The 20814-nt window shown below is 35.8% G+C and overlaps 1 protein-coding gene across 1 annotated transcript in view; it reads left to right on the forward strand.

The window, feature by feature from the left end:
• PSME4 (proteasome activator subunit 4) overlaps positions 1-20814 on the forward strand; it is a 57779-nt gene that overhangs the window by 27335 nt on the left and 9630 nt on the right. Inside the window, exons 16-38 of the mRNA XM_065739465.1 lie at positions 261-330; positions 770-837; positions 1376-1591; positions 2472-2629; positions 3985-4080; positions 9053-9108; positions 10190-10246; positions 10414-10469; positions 10578-10676; positions 11167-11229; positions 11389-11484; positions 12112-12243; positions 13588-13797; positions 14453-14589; positions 14914-14967; positions 15563-15692; positions 16293-16374; positions 16958-17111; positions 17649-17718; positions 18423-18548; positions 18876-19028; positions 19773-19877; positions 20669-20760. Of these exons, the coding sequence (XP_065595537.1) occupies positions 261-330; positions 770-837; positions 1376-1591; positions 2472-2629; positions 3985-4080; positions 9053-9108; positions 10190-10246; positions 10414-10469; positions 10578-10676; positions 11167-11229; positions 11389-11484; positions 12112-12243; positions 13588-13797; positions 14453-14589; positions 14914-14967; positions 15563-15692; positions 16293-16374; positions 16958-17111; positions 17649-17718; positions 18423-18548; positions 18876-19028; positions 19773-19877; positions 20669-20760 (2480 nt within the window). The remainder of the gene's footprint in view (positions 1-260; positions 331-769; positions 838-1375; positions 1592-2471; positions 2630-3984; positions 4081-9052; positions 9109-10189; positions 10247-10413; positions 10470-10577; positions 10677-11166; positions 11230-11388; positions 11485-12111; positions 12244-13587; positions 13798-14452; positions 14590-14913; positions 14968-15562; positions 15693-16292; positions 16375-16957; positions 17112-17648; positions 17719-18422; positions 18549-18875; positions 19029-19772; positions 19878-20668; positions 20761-20814) is intronic.

Consider the following 20814-nt stretch of genomic DNA (forward strand, 5'->3'; position numbering starts at 1 on the left):
GCCTTGGTTGGAAGGGACACCAAGGATCATCAAGTTCCAACTCCCACTGCCATGGCAGGGTCACCAACCTGCAGATCTGGTACTAGACCAGGCTTCCCATGAAGTCATATGGACTCTGAATTGAATTGTTGCTAAGTTGAGAATAGTCTGTGCTTCTTACTCAGTAATATTATTAGAAGATTTGTATCAATGTCAATGCTGAGTTTGTGTTGCATCTTTTTTAAAAACAAATTATAATGGCTATTTATAATTGTTTCTAGTGCCGACCGGAGGAATCTTTGAAACTGTTTGTACCACATTGCTGCAATGTTATAACATACCTCACAGTCAGTAAGTTTAAAAGATTTCTAGTATTACATTTGCTTTGTTTTGGATTGACTTTTGAAGCATGAAAATATTAAAAATTTCCATGTCTATTTGCAATTTTATCTTGATAATGGAAAATTATTTCTGCTTATTACTTCTTAGGAAAAAAGTTAAAAACCCAAGTACTTGTGTAATTTCTTGGCAGAAAGCTCTCAAGTGAAAAGAGTGCATTTATTTATTTAGTAATTCAGAGCATCTCCAAACATTAAGTGATTTCATCGAAGTATTCAAGATGTTAAATTAAATGAAGTAAACTTCAGTTGGATGAAATATGAGTTGGAAGTTGGCCATAGAAGGCTTGGGAGTACATTTCTGGAGTGCTGGCATCTGTTTTATAATTTCACTCTCTTGCAAAACCTGTCCTCAGTGTAGTTACAGCAGTGCTGTTCATTTGTTCCTCTAGATGATGATGTATTACATGATGAAGAACTAGATAAGGAGCTACTTTGGAATCTTCAGCTTTTGTCAGAGGTATTGCGAAGAATACTCTCACTGTGCATGTGTGCCACTGAATCTTATGTAATGCCTCTGAAAGAAAACTTAAAATAAGTTCTGCTGTTAAACTAAATGTTTTATGAATGACATAGCATAACTACTCTTAAAATGGGACAAAGATGGATGTTGTTCAAAGGAAATAAGCAATGGGGGCTCTACGTGGAATATCATTAAAGCAGTTATTACAGTGAGCAAGGATTAGAGAAAGAAAAGGATTCAGTTTAGGGAAAAGTATATTGTGGTAAAGATAAATGTCCTAAAGTGCATCTCAGTATGTATAAATAGTCCTAGAAAACTTTGAATGAGATCAAGAGGGAAAGTATTTCACAGTTCTTACGCGTTACTCTTTCAACAGTAGTAGAAGTGGTAGTTCTGTATTAAATTCAAATTTGGTGTGATATACAGAATGAAACCTGGAACAGGATCAGTTGAGTGATATAGTTATCTCTTCAGTCCTTCAGTATAGCAGTATATCTGCTATGCTTATTTTTCAAATGTTTGTCTTTTCTATTAGATCACTCGAGTGGATGGAAAGAAGTTGCTGCCATACAGGGAGCAGCTTGGGAAGATTCTGCAGCGAACCCTACATTTAACCTGTAAGCAGGGTTACATTCTGTCTTGTAACCTACTGCATCATCTTCTTCGTTATGCTACACTTATCTACCCCACAGAGTACTGCAGTGTGCCAGGTGGCTTTGACAAGCCTCTTTCTGAATACTTTCCTATCAAGGCAAGGATTTTCATTTATTTAGGATTAGAGGATTTGACTTTCTTTTTAAAAAAACAATCATACACAATATTATTTGTTTTTGTTTGGAGATTTCTGAACTTAGATAGCAGCAGTGGAAAGTGTAATTGAAAGATGCCTTAAGATTTTAAATGTTTAGAGCAAATAAAAAGTTACTTAAGTTATATTGGTTGCAAAAAATGAATACCTACTTGTTTTGAGTAATTACATAGTGACATGTTTTATGATGTGTGTGCAGTGATGTGATGTTACAATGGTTGCATGACTACAGTAAGGTAGAGCAAGAGTGTCTGCTCATGTTTCTAAATCCTGTATTTATATGATGCATTTAGTTGAACCTAGCTGTCCTGAAACGTGGTGTTAAGATTGTAGTTAAGCAAGAGAGTTTTGCTGTTCACTTAAATATCTAGTCACAGAAAGCATTATTGCACTGGAACAAACTTAATGTTTCACCTGCTATATAGCCTTTCTTATTCCTTTTCACATAATTGAGATACATACATAAATCAGGTACAACAAGTAATGTCGGGGACGTGCAAAAATGAGTGTAAGTATGTCACTGCAGAACAGTTGCTGAAAAAGGAAAGATGGTATATTTTAGTTGTTTACAATAATTTTTTGAATCTGTATCCAGCCTAAAAAACAACAAAGTTGGACCTTTACAGTCCTTTGCCTTTTAGTTCTTCCAGATATGTGCTATGTTCCAGGTACATGCAGACAATATACTAGGTTTGGGATTACTATGTTGTTTTTCCTGAAGTTCTCTGAATAACTGCTTTGTAACAGTAGACATTTATTGTTTTGCAGTAATGATAATGATTTATATTGTTTGGTTAATATGGGATGTCTTTATTTAATACAGGACTGGGGTAAACCAGGTGACCTGTCGAACTTGGACATTCAGTGGCATGTTCCTTCATCTGAGGAAATAAACTTTGCTTTTTATTTGTTGGATACTTTTCTCCGGCCTGAGCTCACCAAACTAGAGGACTATGCAACTGGAAAACTAGAAATGTCCAGGTCAGTGGTAATATGGTACAGAGGAGTAAATGTTTTTGATATATACCCTAAATTATGGCTCTTGTTTAATTTTAGTCAGCAAGAAAGTTTTTCTTCCACGCTCTATATTGTTCATAGGTTCATAAGGTTGGAGAGGACCTACAAGATCATCTAGTCCAACCATCCTCCTATCACTGTCCCTACCCAACTACTAAATCAAATCCCTTAGCACCTCATCTAAACTCTGTTTACTCTATATAACCATTTGTCTTTCCTGAGGTATGAAATGGGACACAGAACTGATTTGGCTTGCAGATCTTTTCAGCACTTCTTTATTACATGTGAAAGGATTCAGTGCATAGCGTGATCCTCAAAAAGTGGCAGTGTGGTAACTCAGGAGGTAATGGAGTGTCAGTGGCATGAACAAAGGTGATTGGAGCCAAGATTACCATTAGCCAATCTTGTTAAACTTAGCATGGAACTGTGGCATTGAAGGATAGTTTCCTAACCTCAAAGCAATCATGAGTTTATTATGTGTTAAAGCATTTCAAAATATCACATAGAAAAAACTTTTTACAATCCTCTCAAGAAATCTTTTTCTTGTATTAAATCTTCCTATCCTTGATAAAACTGTATGTAGTTATTCTTTATCAGATGTTCATTATATGACATCATATCTCAAACCCTGCTACATGTAGGGCAGCATATCAGACTCCTAAATATTTTTCTGTCCTACCAAGGTCCCACACTGTTTTATTGCTTAAAAAGGCAATATATGTGTGAGAGATTAATGGCACTAAACTGCAATCATAATTTATAGTTAGGCTAAAGGAAGTAAGTAAATGTTTCCTAATTAGGTCTTTAGCTTATTTCTGTGGGTTTTTTTGTTTTTGTTGTTTTGAATGTTCTTTCTTTCTTTGTTCTGTTTGGCACCTTGTACATAAAGCAGTGAATTATAACAGAATTGGACTTTGACTTGGTCAAGGCTCTGTTGTGCTTCCTAACAGAAATACATAGCTATGATCAGGATTATTTAGCCAAGTGCTTAAATTGCAAATTAAATTGGAATACGAGATAGCAAGGCTGTAGGAATAGAGAATGTTTTTGGTAGCTGAGGTTGTAATGAGTGTGAATAAGCAAGGGTGCCAGATAAAAGTGGTGGTGCTTTAAACTGCAGCATTTTTGTTGATTCTTATATGAACTTTGTATCTCACAAAATTCTTCTAAACAATATTTTTGGAGTGAAGCGGGCTGTTTTGAAGTTAACATGTCTCATTGAAACTTCACAAAACATATGGTTTATTTTCTGTGTATTTTCAAGTATTTAATAAAACAGTTTAAGTAATCAGTTTTTCTTCTTTCTTTTTTTTTTAAAGAGATGATGTGCAGCAGTGTCTTGCCATAGTACATAATTGCTTGATTGGTTCTGGAAATATTCTGCCCCCTCTAAAAGGAGAAAGGGTAACTCACCTGTAAGTAGAATTTATTTATCTTTCACAAATATCTTCAGCATGTGATGATATACTTTATACTTTTTTTCATTTTAGCACCCTAATAACTGTTTTTAAGGAACTTCCATACTAGTATAAAGATACAGGAACTTAAAAATGAGTAACTCCTTTTTCTGTGCAAGCTGTGCAAATGGTTTAAAAAAGATAGGTGACAGCACTGCATTGGTGATGCAATTTTATATGGAGGAAGTGGAAGCTGGACACTTAATTGTAGTTTTCCTGTCCTCTGAAGGAAGCCTGCCATCTCTCATAGTGTTTGTATCTCCCTGAACAAATATGTAGACATCCTGAACTTAGCTTCTTGCTGGCTCTTTTCTTATCTTAAAGTAGGAAATAAATCCTGTTCAAATGCTCCTACCTTTGTGTAACGTAATAAAACTCCAGCAAAGATGCTCGAGTGGATTTTCATTTTGGAAGTAACAAGAACAATGTGTGTTACATTGTTAGTTTGGGCTTTGAACGGACTATTGTTTAATAGGTTGCTGCTGGAGTGTTGACTTCTTTGAGAAAATGTTCAAATGTTGGTACCGAGTTCGATCTCACTATTCCTGTATTTATATATCACATTTTGAAATATGGAGGGTGTGGCTTATGACAGAGGTCTGTATTTGGTGATTGTAAATTCACTTCTGAGACTTTTTTTGGCTCTGGTTTTGACTGGTAAAAGTGTCAAGGAATACTGATAAGATTCAGATGTGTTATTTTGGGTGCTTAGCTACTGCAAGCTCCTTGCAAAGGTGAGAGTTCTCTTTTGAGTAGATCTCAGAGCTTGTGTTAAGCTGGAGAGCTGTGCAGAGGTTGTTACCATTGACTGTGTAAAAAATCAGAGGAATCTATGTAATCTTTTAGTTAAAGAGATCATGCAAGATACTCAGCCTGATTTAGGAGTATGTTCTAGATAAGGCTGCCTGAAAGACACTGGAGTCATTGGTTGTTCCTGTACCAGGAATGTGATATGGGACCTGTGTTAGCATTGCTGCTTGCTTCAGTCTGAGTCCTTAACTTGGGACTGTCTCTGGTTTTGTATTTGGTCTGGATTGTGTAGGATCATCCTTCTATAGTTTTGGGCAAGACTTGTAACTCTTAATATACAGGTTAGGACAAGCTAATATCTACTTTTAAATGTTTTAAATACTTATGGAACATTTGCTTAATTCTGTTAGTTACTTATCTGAGCTTCCTTATTAAATATATACTATTTGTACAACAGTGTGCTTAAATCAATTCGTGAAAGAAATGGAAATTGTTTTTCTTAAGTAATCTTAATTTTGACATGTAAAAATGCATTCTACTTAATGGCTGCAGAGCTTGAGAGTCCTTCATTGTTTGTACTCTGAACAGGCTTTCTACTTATTGATGAAACAGTAGGTCTTGCAGCCACTTACTGCATTTGCCTCAAGGCTTTTAAAAACCATAATTAGAGCAATGCATCTTTTCTGTAGGAGTCTGTAAGTTTCCCTACTGAAATTGAATGAATTTTGAGTAATCTTCAGTTCTTTTTTTGTGTAATTTGAGTAATATTGTACGTAGATGTATATCAGTATAGGAAATCTGAGGGAAATAAAGTGGACTTGTGCACAGATTATTTTTTGACCTCATAAGGTGGACTGAATACTTCAGGAGATCCAATTGCACTGTTTAACAGAATTCATATCAAATGTATGTTAGCTCCCTATATGTTTTTTCTGTTTTTTCTGTTTATTTGGAAAGAACTTTTACAAAGGTCTGTATCACTTAAACATCTTGAGGGGTAGAGTGTTCTGTGTGGGGCAGATGGTGTTCATTTTGAAGGTTTTTCTTACAAAATGTGTATTTCTTAATGGATTACTGTAAGTAAGCGGGTGTCACGGAATGGTGCCAGGAAGGAATGCATCCCTTCCCTAAGGAAATCCCAGGAATATTTGTAGGGAGGGAGACTTCTTAAAAAGTAGTATTAAACAGGCTGCTTTCTATCCCATGTGTCCACATTCTGCAATAAGATTATAAGATGTTTGTATATAGGATGTGCTTCTCCTGAACTTGCTATTAGTGTTTTGTTTGAATTGTAATTGTTTTGTGAGTTCCTGGGATGTTCTTTGTTTAAGATTGCAGTTGCATACAATAGGAACAGGCTTGAGAACATATGTGAAGCACTGATTTGAAAACAAAGGGTGTTGTTGGTGAGTAATTCAGTTCCTCAGAATGCCCTTCTTTCACGTACTGTGTGGGCACAGTTGGTAGCTAACACTGGTAATGGTGATGTTTGCTGTCCTCATCTGGCAGTGTAGGCATATGTTAAATGCAAGTATTGCTTAACAAACAAACAACAGAACAACAGCAAAGAAACTGTTTTAAAGTGATCTAGTGTAGGAGATTTCAGTAATAGAGGTGTTCTGACAGACTTCAGTGAACTGCAGCTGATAAGGTGCCATGCAGTGCAGCGTTGTTGCTTGGGCTGGCTTTAATGTAAAGCTGAAGAAGTGTAACTGGTGGATTTTCCTTCACCCTGGTATGTGATGGTTAAGGATATCTAAAGATTCTTGCCAAGCAAGATAAGTATCTGTTTCTTTTAACCCTCTCACTTGCCTAGTGAAGGAAAGTCATTTAGGTGTGAAGGCTTGGAGCTAAGTAATTTGAACCTCAGCAGAAGTATAGAGTTAGGATGAATATTTCTGCTTTGTGCAGTGGGATGATAACCAGACATGATGGCTCGGTAGTACTGTAAACTCCTTTAATGTGCAGACTGTTCCCTCTGCCAAGATGCTCTTTCCCTTTAATGCCTGTATTGTCTTGTGCTTTGACAAATGCCTATCACCCAAGTATTTGCAAACCCTGTTCTGGTGGTCTGTTTGGAACCTTGCACAGGGACACTGGGGAAGGCAGCTGGTAGGAAGGAGAAGAGACATTGTTTATATATATCATAATTATATGATATATATGTTAAGGGTTTTTTTAAATCTTTAAACTACACTGATAACTTTTGAGCTTCATACGTAGGTATGTTTTGTTAAAGCACATCTAGTTAGTAATAGGCAAATAAATAGCTGCTGTATTGCAGCTGTCTCAGCCTTAGTATTGCTGAAGTTTATAAGCAGCTTCATACATTTTAATTGATTTAATTTGCTAATTAATTCAACTAACTTAATCAATAGTGTATGTGGTATGAAACAAGATGACTTAAGTGAGGAATGAGTAAGGGTTGTTTTTCTTTCTTTTTTTTTTTTTGGAGCTTAAGTAATACAGAAAACTAATTACGAAAATTATATATTGACTGTTTGTCATAGATGCCACAGCACAGCTAAATGCTCATTTCATTACTAGTTGTTGTAATCAACTTGTGGCATTGCATAAAATTCTCATGCCTTAGATGTGAGGGTAACTTCTTCTGTAGAGTAAATTTCAATTTGCAGTGCTAATACGTCCATAAATGAGGCAGTCCCCAGGAGGACTGAGAGTCACTGCTTGATCTCTGTTCTGGTAGGAGTGAGTCTGCCTTCCTGTCCTAAACCTTTCTGCTGATGATAAAAAAAATAAAAATTGCAGCCACAAACACAGCAGACAGCTTTCCACTGACACTGTGCAACCATTTCCTGCTGGGTGCTTATTGTTGATATAGTCCTTTTCAAGTTGTTTCACAGTAGGAAAATATCTGTTGCCAACGTAAGGCCTCTCAAGTAATGCGTGGAAAGAAGTCTAACTCATTTTCCTGCAGTTGTACTGCTAACTTGATTCTTTTGTTTGATTGCAGATGCTATATTACAGTTATTTTCATAGAAGGCTGTTGATCAACTTTCATCTGTTACACTGTTCACTTCTGGTAACTTTTCATCCTGAAAAGTTTTCTGTGGAAAATCATTCAATCTACTTCTAGAGACTTTTCAATAGGTTCTGTTTTTCCTTAACATTAAGTACTCTCAGTTGCTCAATTTTGGAATTTTATTGCTCTTTAATATTTCTGATTGCTAAGAAGAGCCTTTGTCTTGTATCCCTGCCAGTTTGAGTTGGTTGAAGGTGGATTTTCTTCTTGAATAGTCGACATAGAAATCTTTTCTTTTTCTTTTTTCTTCATGTTAAAAACCTTTGTTTTCTTTATTCGTGTTGCTCGATAAATGCTAGCTAAATGTTTCAATACTGTTGTTTGTCTTCAGGTATATCCATTGGCGTGAGCCTTCTTGCATCTCTTGCCAATTTAGGTTAATGTTTTTGTGCTGACTCATTAGTTTCCCTTTAAAACCTTTTGACTGTTACTCTCTGAATGGAAAAACAGTGTGTTGTGTACTGAAAACACACTTGAGTTGGACACACTTGGTGGGCTCAAGAGCATATGCTTGGACTGTGTACATATGCTCAGGCTGCTATGAAGTTGTTAGAATGATTTCCTTATTTAGTGAACTTGAGCTTAAATGGTTTGGATTTCACAATGCTCCAATGTTTTCTGAGACCAAGCAGTTCCTGTGGATGATCTGTGTGCTTTTTTTTTTTTTTTTTGCATGGTTATTGATTATGAGCTTGAAGTAACAATAATTCTTGTAGATTATGGGGGCTAGAGTCAGAAAAGCTTCATCAGCTTAACCTGTCATGGAAGGATCTTGCTTCAGTCCTTTGCTGTTCATCACTGCAATTCTTCTGGCCTTCTTAGCCTAAGATGGCTAGCAGCCATGCTTGTCATGATGAATATTAGTAGGTTTGACAGATGCTGAGTTGCTGTTAAATGAGAACTCAGGAATCTGAGTACAAAGTATCCTTAGGGTGTACTTGTATCTGATACAGCCTGATGTGTTAGTAGGGTTCCCTAATAACTGTTAGAAATCTGAGGAGTACACTTAGTTAAACCAAACCTTTTTGGCATTAGCAACATGAAGTTTAGCTTGTTAAAATTAATTAAATGTCAGTAAAGTTCCCATAGTTGGTGATTTCCATACTGTGTAGTAATATTTGGTTTGTTTTCACACAGGGTACCAAGTCTGGTATCTTTGGAAGAGACAAAACTGTACACTGGTGTTGAATATGGTAAGTAGAAACCAATTCTGCTCAGACAAATGCTAAGTGTTGTTTTGATTCTTCCTGTATCGGCCCACCTGTGAAAGCTGTAGATTGTTCTTGAAAGTCTAGTTCTAATTATTCTCTATATTAAAGAGCTTTCTTGGGCCAACTCAGAATATTTGTGTATGCACCATTTTATCTTCAGCTATGGTAAAGATATAAATATGAAATAAGCACTGGAGTATTGGAGGCTTCTTTGGGCCATTCACAAGAGGAATATTGCTATTAAAATATTACTTTCATTTGTATACTAGAAGGAAGCATCACATAGTTTTCCCTTCAGCCTTTGTAGTATGTTTGAAAACTGAGTAGACCACTTAAAGTCCAAAGGGTCAGTTACACACAGACTGGTCACTTAATAGACATATTTTAATGGTAAAGGTTGACCTAAGCCCAATTTTTTGGAGTCTGAAACATCAGAGTTGACAATAGCTCTGTCCTCAGGCTTTATTTGGTGTGTTCTTCACTATCTTTCAAGTTAGGAAGTTTAAATGAGGGGCTGAGACACAGTAATTACATTTCAGATGATTGAGTGTAATTGCTTTGACACTTCTAAAATCTGGTCAGTTAATTTACAGTCAGTGAGTGTAGTCACATAAGACATGTAAAGGAGAATGGGCTTTAAATTAGTTATCTTTTAGGTCAGTTGAAGGTTATTTTGGTTTAAAACTTTCCAAGAAACATGCTCATATTATTGAGCCTGGATTTTGATTCTGTGTTTTTTGTTCTTATTCAGACTGGGGGTGTCTCTTCCTCCATTCATTGAAGGGGAGTAAATCCCCAGTCTTTTATTGACTTAATCAACTGAAATGTATCATCTGTGTTCTTTTGACTTTCTCTTTTACCTGCTTAGTATGTTACCTGTTAATTTTTATATGCTAAACAATCTGCCTTATTCTGTGGTTATAAATGAAACCATCTATCAAGGCAGAGGAGGACGGTCCAATAATCTGTGCTGTGTTTTCTGAGTAGTCTGATCTGGTTTTCCACTGATGTACTTCAGAATTGATTTTTGCTTTTGTAATAAAAAATGTTTAATTTTGTACAGATTTATCAAGAGAGAATTATCGAGAAACTATTGCAAGGGTTACAAGGAAACTTTTGCGTAAGTACAAGCATTCCTCCTTTACATAAAAAGTACAGTGTTTGTGTTAAGTTCAATATAAATTGTTTTATTTCCTTTGCCTATAATACTTAAATGTAAGCCTTATAGAAATTGTTTATTTTAAAGCTCTTTTCCTGTATGATACATTTTTTTTCTTCAAATTGCAGGTTACCTACTTGATAATTCAGAAGATGATACCAAGTCTTTATTTCTAATAATAAAGGTATGTTTATTATTTGTTGTACATAAGATATGATACGCTTCCTATTCTGTGAACAAGATAACCTGACTTTGGAAAATGATTATCAATTGTCTTTTTTTTTCCCTGCAGATAATTAGTGATGTTTTACAGTTTCAAGGGTCCCACAAACATGAGTTTGATTCCCGATGGAAAAGCTTTAATCTAGTGAAAAAATCGATGGAGAACAGGGTCAGTAATTCTTTGTAAAGCTTAAATGTGTGGGGAGAGTAGGTCCTAATGCTCAGGAAAACTTTTTCCACATTTTCCTTAGTCTTAACTATTCATGATTTTGAGATCTAATTTCTGTAAAATATTACCGTTTTGCAAGATGATTGTACCTTTATTTGGGAATCTTACACTTAGTTTTGGATCTGTTACCCACTGGTTAGCATCCTTAGACCAGAATCTCAGAGCCGTGTCATGATATTCTGCTCTGATCGTTGTTAAGAATAATTTGTGTGACCAGCAATTCCTTGTGCTTTCAAAGGGAACTTATGCCCAGAGTAGAAGAAAATAGTAAATGAAAAACTTAGGGGAAAATAAACAGTGTATTCTTATAATTTCTACATCAAATTTGCCTGTTTGTGGGAGAAGAAAAGTAACAGTGGGAAAATTCAGTGAGTACAGACTGCTGATGTGAATATTGAAATCTGAACACAGTTTACATATTTCCTTCCAGCTTCAAGGAAAGAAACAGCACATCAGGGCTTTGCTGATAGACAGAGTTATGTTGCAGCATGAGGTAATTCTTTCACTTAACACCATTACTAACCCGTTTACTGGAAACACTGATTTACTGTATTGTCATTTAGTTAAAGTTGCAGTGATCCTGCACTAGTGTTTCACTTATATTATTAAAGTGTAAAAATAATCAATCCTTTGTGTTCTTAATGCAATTTAGTTGAGAACACTAACAATGGAAGGCTGTGAATATAAAACCTCCCACCAGGAGATGATCAGAGATCTTCTCTGTTTGTCCACAAGTTCATATGGTCAGGTAAGTAACCATCTTTTATAATTCTGAAATATTGTGGGGTTTTTTTCCTGATACTGTTTTTATTTTTCAATTCATTTCCATGGCAATATGAAGATTTTTAATTACCTCATTTATGTTAGTCATCAATTTTGGCATAGTTTTTACTTTCTATATATAGTCTATCAAATTAAGAACGTAATGGGTGGAGAGGCTGCCATCTTAGGCTACAAATCCTCAAGTTTCGAACTTCTTTTCCAGATTTCAAAAACAATAATTCAACAAATAATTTCAGTTAAAAAATATGAGGTTAAGGTTTGTTTTTAGAGGTGATATTTCCGCTATGAATAGTAACACTGGAGTTCCTAAATCTACTTTTAGGAAGTAGGCAAGCTAATTCTGAAATAATAAAATCCAAAAAATACATAAAACAAATGTAACAGTGGTTGCAGCACTATGAATTCTTAGCCCTGTGGGAATTCCATGTATATATAAATTCAGATCCATCCACAATGTCTACAGACTCTTTGGAATTCTGCATATAGCACCTGTTGATGCATAGGTAAAACAGTAGCACGCTTACAAAACAAATTGATGTAGTGTATCTTTTTTGGTTCAGAAGATTTTCTAGTAATTTCTGTCTTCCCACAGGTCAGAAGTAAAGCTCAACAAGTGTTCTTCACAGCTCTAGGGACATACAATTTTTGTTGCAGAGATATAATTCCCTTGGTTTTGGAGTTCTTGTGTCCAGATCGGCAAGATGTCACTCAACAGCAATTCAAAGTACTGTTTCATTAACTTGGTTCTGTGTCTGTCTTTGAAAGTGTATTTATAGGGGGATTTAAAGGTGCTTACAAGCATGACTCTTGCACTTCTGTGTTACATAGCTTGTGCATAAATAATACAAATAATTATTTGGGTTAGACGTGTGGTCAAAAACTTCAGTGTGTGTTCAGGTATTATGAAAGTGAATGCTAACAGTTATTTTTAATGGAAGTTGAGAAAGCTATAGTCCAAAGCAGTTAAACTCATGAAGCAGTTCTGTCAGCCATAACGGTAGAAATGGATAGCTTGAACTGGACAAAAAACTGATCACCCAAAGGCATTTTAGTGAAAGCGGGTAACTTCAGGTGCTGTCTGGAAATGGCACTGATGCAGTGGTACTGGAGGGCACTCTATCTGTCCAGACGTTCCCTTCCTGGCCAACAAAGCATCACGCTCCCTCCCTTACACTGTTCCTCCTCAGTCTTTCTGACCACAGAGACAAGTTTGGATTCTTGTTGTCTGGTCAGACAAGAGATCTAGCTTCTTATCCTACTCCCCCTGCCTGACATTTAATGTCAGACAACATGTGATTGTATTACTTACATAGCTTATTATCCTTCTGCCAGTTTCTTGTTTTCTTCTTGCACCCCTTTCTACATCTTCTCTGTAATAAGGAAGCCAAACTTACTTTGTCTCAGTTAATCCCAGTCTTCCTACCTTACAGCATTTGCTGCAATACCACAATTTATTTTTCATTTTTCCCAGTCTTAGCTTGTTCAATTCTTCCTAAGACTTTGCTCAGCAGTAATGTTCCCCAAGACTTCCTTCCAGTTACCCATGAAATTAGGCACTTTCTCATAGCAACTTCAACATAATCACCTGAAATCCAGCCACCCTTGGTTTCACAACTCTTGTCACTTTTTCACAGCTACCTGTCGCGTTCGTCAGTTCATTGTGTCATTTCTGGTAGTCATCCACATCATGTTCAGTGAGCAGTTTCATGTCTGAGCCTGGTCAAGAGCCTCCTTAGCCTGCAGTCCTGATGTTTTTAGTGCAGCCAGACATGAATATGTTTATGGAGAAGCCAGATGTGATACTTAATCATTTAGAGATTTGCTCTGTAACGTAATTCAAGAGTCAGATTTACAGTTTGTGGAGAAATTGTCAGGAGGTGGAGTTTTGTTAGAACAAAAATGATTTTAAAAGATCTTCAGTGTCTTGGCAGTGAGGCTGTGCAGTGGCATATTAATGATTTGGTAATGTGAGGATTAATTTTTGTTCTGTGTGGGTGAACACTTTCATAGGTATCTTACGTGAACGCTGCTTTACATTTCTTTAAAAAATGTATCTTTACTTTTATAGGGTGCCTTATATTGTCTTCTTGGAAATCACAGTGGAGTGTGTTTGGCAAATCTTCATGATTGGGACTGCATTGCACAAACGTGGCCAGCAATCGTTTCCTCGGGGCTTAGCCAAGCGATGTCCTTGGAAAAGCCATCCATAGTTAGACTTTTTGATGACCTAGCAGATAAAATCCACAGACAGTATGAAACAATCGGATTGGATTTTGCAGTAAGTGACAGATTGCTTGGAGTTGATGTCTTGGATTCTCAGTGTATCTGATTAGAGTTTGAAACTCCTTTACATCATCTAAATTAGCGTTCTGATGTTGATTCTGTTCTGATTTCTGTTACAGAGAAATAGACTTAAGACAATTGAAGCATTATTAATGGAAAGGGTAATCTTTTGTTACAAGTTCCTTATAAAAAGGAAGTTTAAGTAGTTTCCCAGTGTTAATCAGTATGTCTTTTTGCTGATCAGGTATAAAGATGTGCATTGGTAAAACAAAGTAGTCTAACTATCATTGTCAGTGTGTGTGGCTGTGGCCATGCTGTGCAACCTCACAAAACTGCCTTTTTCCTAATCAGTGTTAAAGGACATGATTTATTTTTAATAGAGTGACAGTTTTTAAAGTCTTTAGAAACTTTTTATAAATGCTGTGATGAAATTTTAAAGTCTGTCTTTAACTTTAAAAGAAAATATGTACTTTCAGGAAAAAATTCTGCTGTGTGAACAGTTATCTTCACTTCCTGTCTGCACAGATGAGTCCTTGAAATTATGCACTCTTCACGAGATTCTCAAGCCCTCCTCATTTCAAAGCAGAAACAAACACACAAAAATTTCAGAACTTCTCAGTTTGAAACCTCTGCATTTTTTTTGTCAATAGGTTCCAAAGAAGTGTATTGAGGTAGCTGTTTTGCTGCAAAGATCAGAACATCCCAGTTTAAATTTTGCTCCACTTCGTTCAGAAGAAATACAGTTAGGGATTCAGCGACAGAAAGAAAAGAATGCTGAAGCTCTGCGGTAGGTTAAACCTCCCTTATCATTGTTTGTACTGTCTGATACTAACCATACATTAAATGCAATGATCCAACTGAATCTCAAATAGACAAATTGAGAATGTCCAAGAATTGTCGTGATGTTTTCTCTCTTGGAGTGGCAGCCTTTCTTCTCTACACTTGAATTTCCTTCCTCCTTCTCTTGTGTGTCCTCCAATTGGTGCTGTTTACTGCATTGCATTCACTTATCTTTTGGTGAAGGACTTTCAATGTACTTTATGTAATTTTTTAACAATATCTGATAGATTAGTAGATTTTTTTGTTTTGTTTTTTCTTCCTACATGACTAGAAACTATGAAAAGTTAGTCAACATGCTGTTGGACTGCGTGGAACAGAGAAATCTGTAAGTCTCCCTTCGTGTGTATGAGGTGTTTTATTTCTTTATGATGGATTAGAGTTGAACACAAGAAATAATATAAATTCATCAAGAGATGTAATCTGTCCATACTGAAATATGAAGGCCAGTGTAGGGGAATGTTGCATTACTGTCTCCCAGATAAAGAAGTGAGTCTTGAATTTGTTTTCATGGAGATTTAGGCTTCTTAATATAAGGTATCATTGCATCCTTGGGTTTAGCTTTGTTATTAAGATTTCTTTTGTTGTTTATTGTTGTGGGGAAACTCTTTGCATAATAATAATGTGCAAATATATTTTAATTGGTATCATCATATTAAAAAAATAAAAACTTTAGGAGAATGAACTTTTAGGTCAATATTTTACGTTAGTGGTGCCATTTTAATCCTGGCATTTCAACTGTGTAATTTTGGTTGCACTTGTTCCCAGAGCTGTTGAAGATTTCCCTAAATGTCAGTGAAGCTCATTGACTACAGCAGTGGTGTACATTCAGACTGATGTTAAGTCATGTTCTATACGTACATAACCTGTGTGATTATTTCTGTGCAAAACTCTACTACATTACTGTCTGCTTTGATTTTCAGTCCCTGGAAGTTTGAGCACATCAGTATTGGTTTTCTGTCCCTGCTCCTGAGGGATGATAGGATTCTGCCCGTCCGTGCCATAAGATTTTTTGTGCAGTGTCTCAACCATGATGCAATTGTTGTTCGCAAGGTAAGACCAACATAGACTCTTTATTTTGCAGCTCATTGGACTTTAGCACAGATGTTTGTTATTCTGCTGTGATGCAGTACAAAACTGGGGCGTGCATTCCTATCGACCTTCCAGATGTTTTATCTGCTTAAAAGCTCCTAAACCAAGAGTGTGGCAGTCTAGGTGGTGCTGGAGCCACACTAAATGATGGGAACTCTGAACTGTGAAAAACATGCCTGTTTGTACTTATTTTGTTTAGGATCCTTCTACATATGTGGGTTTTTGTTTGTTTTTGCTGCTTCTTGCGTCCACAGCTTATTACTTGAAGCGGTGTCATCTGTTCTGTGCTTTTATGTTTCATTCCCTTCATCTTCTCAGCAAGGCTTGAAGGTAAAGGTCACCTCCTTGTGGAGTGGGGAAGTTTCAGTGCTCTAGAAATGCCTCAACACCATTCCTGCCCACTGAATGACTAAAATTGCAGCCACTAGTTTGGTGATGTTAGCTGCAGTGTTTGTTAGCTTTATAGGGCAGAGAAGCTTGCTTAAACAGTGTCTGATGAGATGATCCTTCTGGTGATAAATCTATGAAATGGGTGCAGTAATGCCTTGTTTTGTCTTTTAGATGGCCATCTCAGCTGTGGCTGGTGTTCTTAAGCAGCTCAAGAGAACACACAAGAAAGTGCCCATATGTCCATATGAAATAAGTAAGTTTATTTTAAATAAAAAATGAGATTTTAACAGGGTTTGGTGTTGTTTTTTTTTTTTAGATTTTTCTGTTTAAACATGGAATCTCAAGCTTTTCATTTCTCTCTGGTTAATGTCCCATTCAAACAAAATAGGTGATACTAAATTGTAAATTTTTAGTTTGTCTTTGTTAGAAACATTATGTATGTATTATATTATGTAGTATTAATATACTTCATGTATTGTAAACATTGCATGTACCGTTGCATACTGGTGTGTATTAAGCTATTCAATTACTTGTGGTGACTTAAAACTTAAGAGATATGGTTATGGTCATTCTCCTTTCAGAAAGCCTTGTAATTGGTGAGAGTAACTTAAATACTTTCTCTTACACTGTCTCATCATTTCAAATGGCATGTTTATTTAAATTTGTGAAGGAATTTCTACTATTGTCATTCCTTTTAATCTCATGATCAAATATCTGTGCAGATTTGAAGGGGAAAAAACTGACCGAAGACACAGACTTAAATTAAAGGAAGCTGTAATGTTTGCTGGAAATGTTGATGAACAATTGTGATAGAACCTAAATTATTCTTTAACCAGGTGGAAACCCTAAGCCTCCTAGTATTCAGGCAGGTGACAGGCTGGATAACCAGTGGCTGCACTACGACAGTCAGAGCTTACCAAAGACAAAGGAGGCTTGGGAGTCATGTTGTTTTGTGGAGAAGACACACTGGGGATATTACACCTGGCCTCAGTGAGTACTGTTAACCAACGTGTATTAACTTGAATTATAAAATTCAGCAGAAAAAAAACCAACAAGAGAGAACTTAAGTAATGTGTTAGGGTTTTTTGTTGTTGTTGTTTTTGTTTTTTAATTGAACAGCAGCAACAACAAATTATCCTTTGCTTAGTATTTTCTTGCATGTTTTTCCACCTTCGCATTTTTCAATTCCAACCTGGTGTTCTTCAGTATAGTACCACAAATGGGGTGCTATAAATGCTTGCTATTTATGACTATTAAACTTCTTCCATCAAAATTATGCACTGGTTTAAGGTTAAATGTGGATATTTTAAAACCATGTGATTTCAAAATATGTATAGCAGTCTATCACTGATAGTTCTGGATTGCTTGCTATATAGCAGTACCATTGTAATTATAGGCTTAATTTTTTCTATAAACTTTCTTGCTTTTTGAAGTCAATAAACCCCATTTTTAATATAGAGAACACAGAAGATGATGATAACATTTACTTTACTTTGAAACATTTTTACTTCTTTTTTTTATGTCCAGAACTATGACAGTTTATGCTCCAGCTGAGCAGCAACCAAAGCTTGGACGAAGGAGAGATGAATTGACAGAGGTAAAGATTTTTTAGCGTATTTCATTTGTATGGATATTTCTTTAATAATACTTTTCTCTTCTTTCTTAATATTGTCCACAGATTTATGTAGTTGCGGAGATAAAATCCTTTATTTTAACGTAAGCATTGTCTGTCATTTGGACATTGCTTACATAAAACACCTAGAAACACTTTGCTTGATTGCAAAGGTGGAGATTGAACTCAAATACCATGTCATCACTGATTATAATCATGTTTTTAACAAGCTATGAGTGATAGCTGTGCAGGAGCCTAAATCCTCAAAAAACATGTTAAATAGCATTTTTCTACTGTATTTTCATACCTACTGGGTTAGCATAGAAGAAATTACTTTTTATACATTGCATTTTCAGTCAGCGATAAACGGTGTTAACGAGAGCTTCACCGTTTGCTTTCAAATCTTTCTCAGAGTTTGGAACAAGGTAATTAATGACAGTGGGAATTAATACTTTGTAGGGCTTGTGTAACTGAAGTGAAAGATCTGAAGCCATTAATAGAATTAAAAATTAGGTGGTACCCAAAACATTACGTTATATTCTCTTTAAAACTAGAGAGGGAAGTGGATAATCCAGGCGTGTTTTCTGCCAGAAGTAGAAATAAAATGAAAATTGGTACTTGAAAAGATTGTGGTATCACTGTGGTGATGAAGCATTGCAAAGCTAATCTTCTTTTTTCTTCTTTTTCAGGCAGAACAAATTATCTATGATCATTTTTCTGATCCCAAGTTTGTTGAACAGTTAATAAAATTTCTGTCTTTAGAAGACAGAAAAGGAAAAGATAAATTTAATCCTCGCAGATTTTGCCTCTTCAAGGTACTTAGAGTTCCATAATTGAATTGAATTCCTTTTTGTAGATGATTATCCTAGTGTGGAAAAGTCACACACATCTTGTGCCCTACTGTAGGGAAATGTATAAATATATGTTGCTGTGCTTAATCCCATTAACCCTTTCTTTTGATTAACTACTTAAAAAAGAGTAGTTGGAAGTCTGTAGGATGCATTATCTAATTATATAATAAAATCATTGTAATTTCACTTTCTGTGTATTAAAATCTAAAGTTCTTTATTATCATATGTTCTTACAAAGACAGTAGTTTAGACTGATAATTAGTGAAAACACTTTCACATTGTCTTTTTCAGGGCCTTTTTAGAAACTTTGATGATGCCTTTTTGCCAGTTCTGCAGCCCCATTTGGAACGCCTTGTGTCAGACTCCCATGAAAGCACCCAGAGATGTGTTGCTGAAATTATAGCTGGCTTGATAAGAGGTTCTAAACATTGGACATTTGAGAAGGTGATGTAGCAGTGTTTTTGAGTGGCTCTTGAAAGTTAAGGAATAAGCTTGAATTATTAAATGCATTAAACCCATGAAATCAAGGGCTCTTGATGCATCACTGAAGTCTCAAGAAAGGGCTGTAAGAAGTTACAGTACGTAATGCTTCATTGCAGTCCCTAGCTTGGTTAGGAGCCTATATAATGGCAGGTGTCAGCAAAACGCTACAGTGGAAAACAAAGAACAGTTAACCTTTAAGGTCTTAGCAAAGCTAACATCTGCATTTTTCCAATTTGAATAAGTGGTGCTTATGTTCAGTTCAGACCTGTACATTTTTATTTAGCTAGACCTAGATGTCTGGGTTACTTTTTGATGTATTTCTATGCTAAGAAGTAATCCTGAGAGAAGTAGTTCTTTCATTTGAAAATAAATAGTGAGGAGGGAGTGATTTAGGTTTATGAAACTGCTTTCCCACCAGAAGCAAAGTGTGTGCAGCCTGACATTTAAATAGTGTGCATAGTCTGATAGTATTTAAGTCACTGGGAACATGGTGCATTCATAACTCACAGTATTTCAAAACACCTTGCAAAAAAAAAAAGTTCTTGAAATTGTATTTCTGATGCTCATTCCCTATTATAAATGTTGTAGAATAGCTACTTTTAGAAACAGTATTTTCCCATGTTTTGAGAAGATGGAAGGTATTGGGGTCACACAGGTTAAGCAGCCATTAAATAGATAAATCTTGTGTTTTGTCTTGCTGAGCAGGTGGAAAAACTTTGGAAGCTTCTCTGTCCGTTGCTTCGAACAGCGTTGTCCAACATTACAGTGGAAACATACAGTGATTGGGGCATGTGCATAGCAACCTCATGTGTAAGTAGTCCATCATTTGTTTTGTAAATTTACATCAGCATGACCAAGTTTTACCTATATGTAAGTAAGTCTCATAATTAGTGATGCATGGATATATTTTATCAGCTACAACAAATTGCTATAAATACAATATGAAAGCAACACCCATTGAAAATCTTACAGCTGCTTAGGAAATTTTCTTCTGCTCTTTGCAATTGCCTTAAATGTAGCATTTTAGAAAGGAAATAAAGCCTTCATTTTCTGCCTCTTCAGAGGAGATGTATGAGTATAATGGGTGATGTTGTGATGTGCTCTTATTACCACTCAGCAGGTTTTTTTCAGATTACACATTCTTGCTTCAAAGGTGTGCAGTAACAGTAACATTTCTGTGCACTGTGGTGTGCTAAGGATCCTCTGAGGAGGAGAGTAAATGCTAGATCACAAATATCAGTTACTGTTTGAAGTCATTCAGCAAAGTTCATCATAGCTTGTCACTCAAAATGCTGGCAATTAATTAGCAAAATTCCCGTGTCAAATTACTCAAGTATGTTTAAAAGAAAAAGCAACCAGCTCTCGTTTCTTCTGTTCAATATCACTTGTTTTGACAAGCAATTAAGAACTTAATTTTGTGTGTAGCTTCACTGTATTTTATTAATATTGAGTTTTGTTGTGGAAAAAATATTTAACCTTGCACTTTCTCAATAGAATAAGCGCATGCAAATAAAATCTTTCTCAAAACTTAACTTGCTTATGCAATGTTTGCATAAAAGTCCCTAATGTGCTTCATGTTTCTGATACCTGCTTATTTTCAGGAGAGCAGAGATCCTAGGAAACTGCACTGGTTATTTGAATTGCTGTTGGAATCTCCATTGAGCGGAGAAGGAGGATCGTTTGTCGATGCATGGTAAAAATTAATTGTAACTGTTTGTGGCTGAATAAAGGAATTAAAGCATTAATA

The sequence above is a fragment of the Cyrtonyx montezumae genome, unplaced genomic scaffold, assembly GCF_038088225.1.
Source record: "Cyrtonyx montezumae isolate F1298 unplaced genomic scaffold, pur_monq_1.0 scaffold_24, whole genome shotgun sequence".
In the NCBI taxonomy this organism is placed as follows: Eukaryota; Metazoa; Chordata; class Aves; order Galliformes; family Odontophoridae; genus Cyrtonyx; species Cyrtonyx montezumae.